The sequence below is a fragment of the Phyllostomus hastatus genome, unplaced genomic scaffold (genome assembly GCF_019186645.2).
Source record: "Phyllostomus hastatus isolate PE091 unplaced genomic scaffold, TTU_PhHast_1.1 phas_scaffold_501, whole genome shotgun sequence".
Classification (NCBI taxonomy): domain Eukaryota; kingdom Metazoa; phylum Chordata; class Mammalia; order Chiroptera; family Phyllostomidae; genus Phyllostomus; species Phyllostomus hastatus.
In genome coordinates, this window is record NW_025334033.1 from 17652335 (window position 1) to 17662655 (window position 10321).

The 10321-nt window shown below is 41.2% G+C and overlaps 1 protein-coding gene and 1 pseudogene across 3 annotated transcripts in view; both read right to left on the reverse strand.

Annotated features, from left to right (window-relative positions):
- Positions 1-9046, reverse strand: part of DMXL2 (Dmx like 2) — a 136473-nt gene extending 127427 nt beyond the window's left edge. For all 3 annotated transcript variants that reach the window (XM_045822404.1, XM_045822403.1, XM_045822405.1), the window contains exon 1: positions 8604-9046. In XM_045822404.1, the coding sequence (XP_045678360.1) occupies positions 8604-8690 (87 nt within the window). In that variant the 5' untranslated portion in view covers positions 8691-9046. The remainder of the gene's footprint in view (positions 1-8603) is intronic.
- LOC123809086 lies at positions 4797-4924 on the reverse strand (annotated as a pseudogene).
- Positions 9047-10321: the final 1275 nt, after the last annotated feature.

A 10321-nucleotide genomic window follows, 5' to 3' on the forward strand; every position in this document is an offset into this window, starting at 1 on the left:
TCATCAATCTATAGCAACAGATACTATCAAAAATAGCCTTATAAAAGTGGTCACTATTTTTACCCTAAGAATGTTGTATATTACTCCAAGTGCCCTTTACATTTATTAATTTATTGGGTATTTTTTTTGGACCCCACACATTTTTGTTCTAGGTGCTAAAGAAATAGCACTGAAGGGCACTGAAGGCATACAGGTCTTTTTTCTGAGTGTAAAAAAAAGAAATCGTCTGAAAGTTTTGAACAAGAGACTAACAAGATTTGATTTATACAGTCATGAGCCATATAATGTTTCAGTCAGTAACAGACCAAATATATGACTGTGGTCTTGTAATATTATGATGGAACTGAAAAATTCTGTTGCCTAGTGATGTTGCAGCCATGGTCTTAACGTCACAGCTCAACAGAGTACTCCCGTGTTTGTATTGATGCTGGAGTAAACAAACCCACTACACTGCCAGTCATATACAAGTACAGCACATACAATTACATAGTGTGTAATACTTGATGATGATAAGCTATGCTACTGATTTATATATTTACTATATATACTTTTTATTGTTAGAGTATATTTATAAAAAATTTGTGTACAATAGGATTCCATTTACGCTGGCAGCAGCCTTATACATCTGTGTTTACTGCATCTCAATTGCACCAATTTCTCATGTGCTTGATTTAATCTCCTACTGCTTTATACAGTAACACATGTACAGGTTTGTTGCCTAGGAACAATAGGCTACACCATATAGCCTGAGTGTGTAGTAGGCTATGCCATCTAGGTTTATCTAAGTATACTATAAGATGATAGCACAATAACAAAATCAAGTGGCATATTTCTCAGAATGTGTCCCTGTCATAAAGTAGCTTATGACTGTATTTTAATAGAATCATTCTGGCTATATTATGTTGAGAATAAACTAGAGGAGGATCAAACTAAAGACAGACAAGGCAAGGAGACCTGTTAAGAGCCGAATGCCATAGCCCTGGAAAGAGATGATGGTGTTTTGGACCACAGTAGTAGCAGTGCAGATGATAAGAACTCGTCCAATTCTAGATGCATTTTGAAGGTATAGCCAACATCATCTGCCAGTGTTAGATATGGGATGTGAATTTAAAAAGAGTGGAAGATATCAAAGGAACTGGAAAAAAATGAAGTAGCCATTTGCTGATCTAGAAAAGGCTGGAGGAGGAGAATATTATGAGGATGGGCACTCTGAGGTAGCTATTAGACACTCAAGAAGGAAATGTCAAAGAAACAGCTAGATATGGAAATCTGGAATCCGGCTGAGGAGCAGTTAAGGGAAGCAGAGGAAAACCAGGAAAGCTACATGAAGAAAGTATTTCAATAAAGAAGAAAGAGCAATTTTACAGGAGAAAAAAGGAGAAATTCCTAGGGCAATGCCCTTGAGACAATAAGAAGGGATGAGAACTAGGGTATATCAGGGTTTTTCACAACTTTGAGAATATTTACATTTGGGGCTGAGTAATTCTTCATGGGGGGAGGGGGCTGTCTTTTGCCTTGTATGACATTTACCAAGACTTCTGGCCTTTTGCTGCTAGATGCCAGTCCTACCTGCCAACTCCGTTATGATAAAATATGCCTCCAAACATTGCCAAATGTCCCATAGGGAGCAAAATCACTAATACAAGTGGAGGAACTGGCCTTTGCTGGAAACACAATCCATCCACATAAAAGGAATGAGGGAAGATGCTATGGGTAAAGTAGGTGATAATAATTTGAGTATCTCCTTCCTATTAGATCCTCATAACTACAATACAGTCAAAGCCAGACAACATGTGGGGAAGTTGCTAGCATATCACAAAACCAAAGTCATTACTCCAAAGAAACTGTTGGCATTTTACCATATAAGCTAGGTGTATCTTTGAACTGAGTCTAAGCCAAAACTTTCATGTATTTTTTCAGGGGTCCACCTATGCCTCTTTGCATAATGCCCACTCAGGTTTCCTGGGTTTTTTCCTAAAATCACAAAATGCAAATATCATGACTTAGTATGAATTACAGTAAATGATATATTCCTTAGAGGGCTCAATGTTTAGAGAAAGGGGCCTAAAAGGAACATATCTCCAATGATAAGTTAAAAGGACATTAGTTATGGCTTTCAAATCATCCAACCAAATTACCATATAGTACAGTGTTTAAAGGAATCTCACTCTCATATTCATTGACCTCTTTATACATATGTACTTCCCTGTCAGAGGAATATAAGGCAACCATCATGTTTTTTTGGATATTAGGACAAGTGTAAAGGAGAGTGGTCAAGGAGCCCTTAGCAATCATGAAATGAGAAGGTTTGAGAGTAACAAGTACAGACAACTAGTTTCAAGTGTACACATCAAGTCCCGGGGTTACATGAGCTATATCTAAAAGAAAGAAAATACAGTCATACTACCTAAGTTGTACCTGCTTCCTCAACAACAGATCCTATCCTGCTACATCATGAATTAAGGTTCCAAAGGAAAACTATAATGCAAAAGAACTCCCCAAACTCAAAGATCAGAAACTCTAGAACTTCTATGAAAATACCTGGCTTCCAAACTTGCTTTAAAAAACCACCTACAAGTTAGAAGAGCCTTACTAAATCTGAATTTCATGTATTCTCTATTATTATCATCCCTTTTTAAATATTGCTTTTCTATCATAGAAAAAAATTAAATTGGTCAGACATATGACTTTTTCCACTGTGTCACTGCGCTTGTAACACAACATCCTGTGTTCTTTTTGATTATTAAAAACTGAAACTCTGCTCTGGCCAGTGTGGCTTGGTTGTGGCATCATCCCTAAACCAAAAGGTCACGGGTTCAATTCCCCATCAGGGCATATGCCTGGGTTGCAGATTCAGTCCCTGGTCGGGCATGTATAAGGCAACCAATCAATGTTTCTCTCAATGGATGTCTCTCTCCTCTCTCCCTCTCCCATCCTTTCTCATCAAAATCAATGAGCATGTCCTCAGGAGAGGATTAAAAGAGAAAGAAAAGCAAACTAAGACTCTGATTTGTGCTCAAAATTTCCCAAGATCCAAGCTAAGATACTGATTATAATTTCTAAAGTCATCTTTCAAATACCCCAAATCCTAAGGACAGAAAGTAAAGGAGTAAATACATTTAGAGAGTAGAAAACCTGAATACCATTACATTGGTTCCATCTCCCACTCCATACTGCATGTGACAGCCCCAGGAAACCACCAGTAACCAGATGCTGAAGATACAATCATATACAGGAGCCTTCTTCTTGACTGTGAGTCCAAAGACCCACTATTTCATAAACACTGTGTATGGCTTATCCCCTGAGCCAGAAAGGAAGTCAAGCTGACTATAAAGTCTCACCAACAATATTGTCCAATGTGTCAGGGGTGTCAAAATCATTTTCACCAGGGGCCACATCAGCCTCATGGTTGCCTTCAAAAGGCCGAATGTAATTTTAAGACTGTATAAATGAAACTATTCCTTAACAGTTAAGAGAGAGCTCAGCACTGCTTTCCAGTAGAAACAAGGTGCCAGGCCGGATAAAACAAGGTGGAGGGCAGGATTCAGCCCGCAGGCCTTGTGTTTGCCACCTGTGTTGTACATACAAGTGGAGGGGAAATATACAGTAGACTCCAAATTTATAACTTCACCACATCCACTTTATGTTTCTGGTCCGTTACAAATCTTAAAAGAAGTTGGTATAACACTCAGTTGAGGTCTGAACATGTAAAGAGAACCTAATTTATAGATGAAAAACCTAAAAAACTTTAAGTGATTTAGCCAAGTTTACATAAGTAGTAGGTCTCTGACCTCCCATTTCTGGGGAAGCATTATTCAGGACTATACCAGAGTTTCTGGGTAGCTTCTAGGAGTCTTCTCACTATAAGTAGGAAGGCTAATTAACCAGCTACAGGAGGACATAAGGAAGAACTTATATGACCTCATATACAGGGTGGAGTAAAGGTAGGTTTACTGTTGTTCCTATGGAAAATAGTAAGTAAGAATAAACTCTGTTTCACGTTCTCACAACTATATACCTACTTTTGCCCCACCCTGTACACCTACAGGCTGACACCAAACACAAGCCCACAAACTCTAAAAACCTATTTAAATAAACAAGAAGCTACTCTCCAGGGAAAAAACGGGCCAATTTCTCTTGATAAACAAGATCATTCTAAGTTCTTGACTTCCATCTTCTGCTTTACTCTCAGCATAGGCTGACAATAGTTCTAGGAGTTGTGACACCTATGGACAACCAGACAATACAGAAGCATTTTTCTGTCCACCTCCCCAGTTTCCCTGGCCAAAAGCAATCTATTATTCCTCCTGAATTCCCAACAGGATTTAAATGTCTCGCAATACTGCACAGCTGGCCTGTTGTGTTAAGTGCAAGTCTTAATTCTCCTAGTATTTTACCAGGTTCCTACACTTCTTTAATAAATTCCCTGAAATCAGGACTAAGTTTTCTGTGTTCCTTTTATTTTTCTTATCTCCACAGAGCCTCACACACCTATGAGTTCAACAAACATTTCCTAAATGTATAAACAGGCTGATCATTTTCAAAGTTAGGTGCTGCCATAATTCTAAGACTGGAATGTTATTATGCTATATGATAGAATTAAAATATATCTAAGTGCTAGAAAAAGAGGTCATATAACATTATCTTCTAACTTTTAAAGTTTTTTTCATTCATTATAATCTGGTGACTTTAAGAAAAATAAAACCAACAATAAAAATCAAGAAATGTAAGAACATAGAAAAATTTTCCTAAAAAGCTATGGGCCATGCTTGCAAATTATATTTTTCAACAATCTAAGGGTGTTTGCTATTTAATAAAGAAGCTCTATTTATTTAAAGCACTTTTGTGAAGAAACTTATCCTTCACATCACACCATTATACCCAATAATTTCACTTGATCTTAGCCAAAAGGCCGAGAAGCGATATACCCAATAATTTATCCTTTATATCACACCATTCCTTGGCTTTTGTTGGTTTTGCTATCCAGAAAGACCTAATACCACTGTCTTTCCAAATGTCAATCTTCTGTGAAACATTTTATCTTCCCAACTACATGTGATCTTTCATCTGCCTTACATTATAATTATGTACATCTTTTTCTTATTTCTGCCAGTGTATTATAAGCTCCCTGAGAGTGGAAATGACTAATTTTTGTAAACTTTGACCAATGTGTTTAATTCATATCGGATTGAAGTAAGATGTTACGTCAGTGAAATAAGTTGTTACTGCTCCTATCTGCCTGAAAATACAGTCTGCACCCCTTAAGGCCAAATGGTAAAAATTTTAAATTAGATTAATAATCATCATGTACCATCATTATTTTAATTAATAAATCTAAGGACTATGTTTTTCAGAAAATAACATAAATAAGGAGTATTTGTTGCATTAAGCCTTGAAACTCACTTATCTGTAAGAAAGTAGTTGGAAATGTCTCAATGGCAAAATAAAATACAGAAGCTCGTATGTGGTAGAAGATCATCTCCTTGAACTATCTGGGACCTGACTTTTGCAGAATAACAGTATTCAAAAGGTGATACATACATCATATTTATAAAATCACAATTGTTTTTAAAAAACTGCTAACTGCCAAAACGTAAGTGAAAACCATCATAACTCACATGTTACCACTAAAGTATACACATCACTAGGACTGTCCAGTATAAACTGCACCACCATGTCAACACAGAACACACTGGACCACAGTGACATAACCAAGCAGTCATTCACCACCAATCACACCACCCACCATCCACCAGGCACAGTGCAATATACATAACAACGTTTTTCAATTACGAATGTCATGAACACTTCAAAATCTGTTTAGAACAATTCCTTTTCCAAAACTTTCCATTTATAGACTCCTAAATAAATGATCTACCCTATTTTGAAAAGGGAATCAGGTTATCATTGGCTAAGAACCACTGGCTAGCTACAAAAAGTCTTCCATCTACAACAGCCATGTCTTGGCCTTATACACACACACACACACCTCCCTTCAGAGCAAGAACTCTGACAGGAAAGAAACATACAACAGAAAAAAGCCCACCAGATGAGAAGTCAAAGACTTCCATTCCAAACCTGGCTGGTCCCATTTTCTGTCCTCTGACCCAGAACTAAAGTTTTACCATCTGATTGCTGTACTTACAAATTAAATGTCATGTTCTATGTAAAGGAGATTTACTTTTTGTAAAAAAAATAAAATAAAAAATTCTTCTTCTACTAATATAGGCATTAAATAATTAATGTTATTTAATTATTTAGCACTCTAGTTAATTCTAGAGTGCTTAAAAACAGTTTGTTCTTATTTCTTTTCAAACAAATATTTTCTTCATAGAGTCCAGAAAGTCCTATCTAGTTCAAGACAAAATTATAACTGGATCAGTGCACTTAAAACTAAGATATTAAAATGAGAATGGGTTTATAATGCCAAAGGGCCAAATAATCAGTATCAACAGGTAGGCATCCTAAACCAGGTGATTTTGAGTCATATTTGGGAAATTAAAAAGCCAGGAATCTCTCGTTGCAACATAAAAATGAAGGCTGGAGTAAGAAATTAGTATGTCTATAGCAGTAGGATCAAGATGATAAGTACATATAATCAAATATAAAGTCGAAGATTGAATATCTGACAAGTTTAAATTTCATAGAATTAGGAACAACTACATATTCCTGAGCCCAGAATGACATGGAGAAATGGTATTAAAAGAAAATCATCCCAGCAGCTGTGTAAAGGATGAACTGAAGTGAGCAGGTAGTGTCATGAAAACCAGTTTGGAAGCTGTCTCATTAAGTAATATAAATAAGGTTCTATGAAAAGGTAGTAACTAAGGACATGAAAAGGGGTAAATCTGAGAGACACTGCAGAGAGTCAGCTAGACTTGGTGACAGGTATGAATTAGGGAGGTGGAAAAAGATATGAAAATGATTCCAAAAACCTGGTTATGGGTGGCCTCCAGCATAACTACACCTGCACAGCACTCATAGTTCGTGCACTGGCCTTTCCAGACTGCATCTCAACCCATTTGAGCGCTCTTTACCAGTCCTGCAGTGAGACACCATTCCACTTTAAATGAAAACAGGCAACTACCACCACCATGACAGTGTGGGAAAAACCCATTACCCACAGCTCCAGATTTGTTCCTTCATGGAGGAAGTCTGCTCTTCTAACCCTGAGGAACTTCTTCCCCACCTACACAACTGGGGGAGTGGAAAATTTCTTCTCTGTGCCCCAGTATTCTCTACACACTTGAAGTCCAAGCTCAATACTAGATGGGTCTTAAAACACAGATGACACCATTGATAAAGGATTAACGATACAAGTCAGGCAAATTGTATGTTCATTCTCAACTGGAACAAAGCCAAGTTCATTACACTTAAAATTAAAATGGCCAAAAAGCAATTCTGTAGTTATTTTTAATGTATCACAATGACAGATAAATTCTGTTCCAGAATGATTGTGCTACATAATGATTGTGCAGTTTTGCTGGAGCTTTTCTTATTTCTGCAGCTTTAAAAACATGCTGTTGGAAAGCAGACATCAGATCAAAGTGTTTCCCTTGTCTAAAAAGCCTACCATTATACTGCTTCCAATTTTATCAAGCAGACGGTTATCAATAACAATGTGTTTTTCATCAAGGTCTCATTGCCTACAGTTCCTTCTAAAGAGGACCATGTATAAATTTAACATAAATAAAGGAACTCAGGCTAAAGGCAGTCTATGGGTGAAACCTCTACAGCTCGGTTTGAATTAGCTATACTAACAACATCCCATTCTCAAAAAGGATGCATCCACGCTCCTTGAGAAACATAGCTATTTCATTTAGATTTTAAAGAGCTTCTAACCTGTTATCGTACTCGCACAAACAAGAAAAGCATGTCATGAAATTTTTACATTGCCTTAGCTTAAAAACAAACCAGCCTACCTTGCAAATGGATTAAAATATTACCTAGGAAGGTTACCAAACTGTGATCTCGTGATAAATAAGAGCCCTCCAAGCCAAAGTCACGCGAACATTTACATTCTAAATTTTTCAGGGGCAGAGAATAAATTTTTCTATTTTCTTGTTGGAATTAGCATTCTGCATATCAAGAGACAGAGGGTTGGGTTGGGTTTAAAGCCGCAGGCTCCAACGTCTCCTCGATACCCTAACACAGCGGGCAAGGGGAGCCAAGCGCAGCAGTGTCGCCTACACTCTCCTAGACAAGACTAAGTCGCTTGGTCTCCACGCCTAGAGCAGGTGCGAAACTGGCGATCTGGGGTTTCAGCGGTTGCAATCCTCTTCCTCCCGCAGAGCGGGGCCGCCCTAGGAGAGGAACCTTCCCGTCTAAGTCACCCCCGGGGCCCCGTTTGCTGTGGGCAGACAGAGGAATGGATTCCTAATCCTTTCCCTGGAAGGGTAATTTCCTACACCAGCCGCAGGACTCACAATCCCACGTCCCCTCCCCCCTTAATTGGGCTGCAGAGAGAAAGAGCAGGTGGGGCCCACCAACACCTCGCAGCCCACCCCCTCTACCTCCGGGGAAGTGTGAGCCTGGGACAGGGGGTGTCGACCCCCGGGTTCAGACCCCGGTCTCTCCCCCTCGGGCTCCCGGACGCCGCTCACCGTGAAGGGGACATCCCCGACGCTGCCCACGGAGTAGCAGTTGTCTCCAGGGTTGACAGCGCCGGTAAGGACCTGATGCAGATGCATGTCCGGAGCCCTGGCTGGCCAGGAGAATGCACGAGAGGCTCGACGAGCCCCGCGTCGGCCCTCCTCCGGCCGCGAGAGCGCTTCCCCCTCCGCCTCCCTCGGGACCCACCGCGCAGCGGCCCCGGCTTATCGCCTCACTCCCCTTTCGCCTTCCCCCCGCCCTGTCCCTGCCATGAGAGCTCTTCAACCGCCGACGCCGCCCGGATCTCCGCACGGCTGCGGAAATGCCCGGATGCTCCCACTGCCTGCTGCACCGGCGCACAAATGCGGGAGGACGGCAAGGGTGCCTGTGAGGCGGGGGAGAGCCGGAGGGAAGGCGCGAGCCCGGCGCGTGCTGGAAGGGACGCTCCGCCCGAATAAGCTGGGCGCGACGGTCTGGAGGGAGGGTAAACCCCTCCTCCCGCCGCTAGGCTTTTGGCTCAGCCCTAATTCTCAGCCCTGAGTTTGCGCGTGCGCGCAGTGGTTTCCAAGGCAATAGCGCGCCCAGTGCGGATTCGGGGCCGGGGACTGCGCGCGCAGACTTGCGGGAGTTCCCTCGGAGCCTCCTCTCTGAGGCGACTAGGGGCGGGTGCTGGACGTGGGCGGGAAGGAGGCCGCTCGGGGTCACGCAGCTCTCTAACTGCGGAAACACCGGTGAGAGTGTTTTGCTGTGTTGAATCTACTCCGAAGTACACTGGGTGATGGTCAGTGCAGTTGACCTCAGAAGGATATCCACCACCGGGAAATTCCACCTCAGGAAACCTTAGATCCCTCACGGCTTTTTCAAAGTACAGTAAGATATTTTATGTAAACAATATAGGCATCTTGAAACTTAGAGATTCCATACATCCCTGACAGCAAATTATTTTGCTTCCACCTTTGTGACAGTTGTTCTAGACGGAGAAAGGGCCCCCTAGAGACGTGTGATTCCTCTAGGGGGGGCCTTTTCATGCGTGATGTCATGGACTCGCAGAATCGCCTCAGTTTTTCTGGCTGTCTGCTAAACGGGGTTCAGATCCCGGCTGCAGGTCAATTCATCACAGTTTTTTTATCCTATATTGTGTGTAAGTCAATGGGGCAAAGGAGTAGAAAAGATACCAAGGTACAACTACCTACAAAACGACGCAGAACGCCAAGTTTTATGATTGAAACACAACAGTCTTCGCACCACAGAAAAAGAATATTTTTGACAGGATGTGTTAAAAGATTAGATTGATATTTGAGATGGGGAGAGGAAATGATAGTTAAGGAGATCAAGGTACCCAGGAGTTAGCTTGTGGCCTGCCTGAACGTGGAGAGTGGTGAATGCCCCGCTAAGAAGCTTAGATTTCATTCTGCGAGTTTATACAATCAAAACTGCTTTAGGAAGATGACTTTGCAGCACATTTAGGAGGCGGGGAAGATTGGAGGCAAAGGCCTGGCCGGAACCAGTAATCTGTTCAGTGGAAAGGAGAAGGAGTCAAAGATCATCCTAGTGACATGGGGCATTTTCCTTTTCAGTTAGTGGCGAAACTCTTCCCCGAGTCACCCAGCCTACAAACCACGGAACCACTTTTGGTTCCTTTCTCTTTCTTGCCCATATCTAAGGACCCCTTTTCGAAGTCTCTAATCCATGCCCCTTATGATCCCCACTGCCATTTCTCTACATTTCA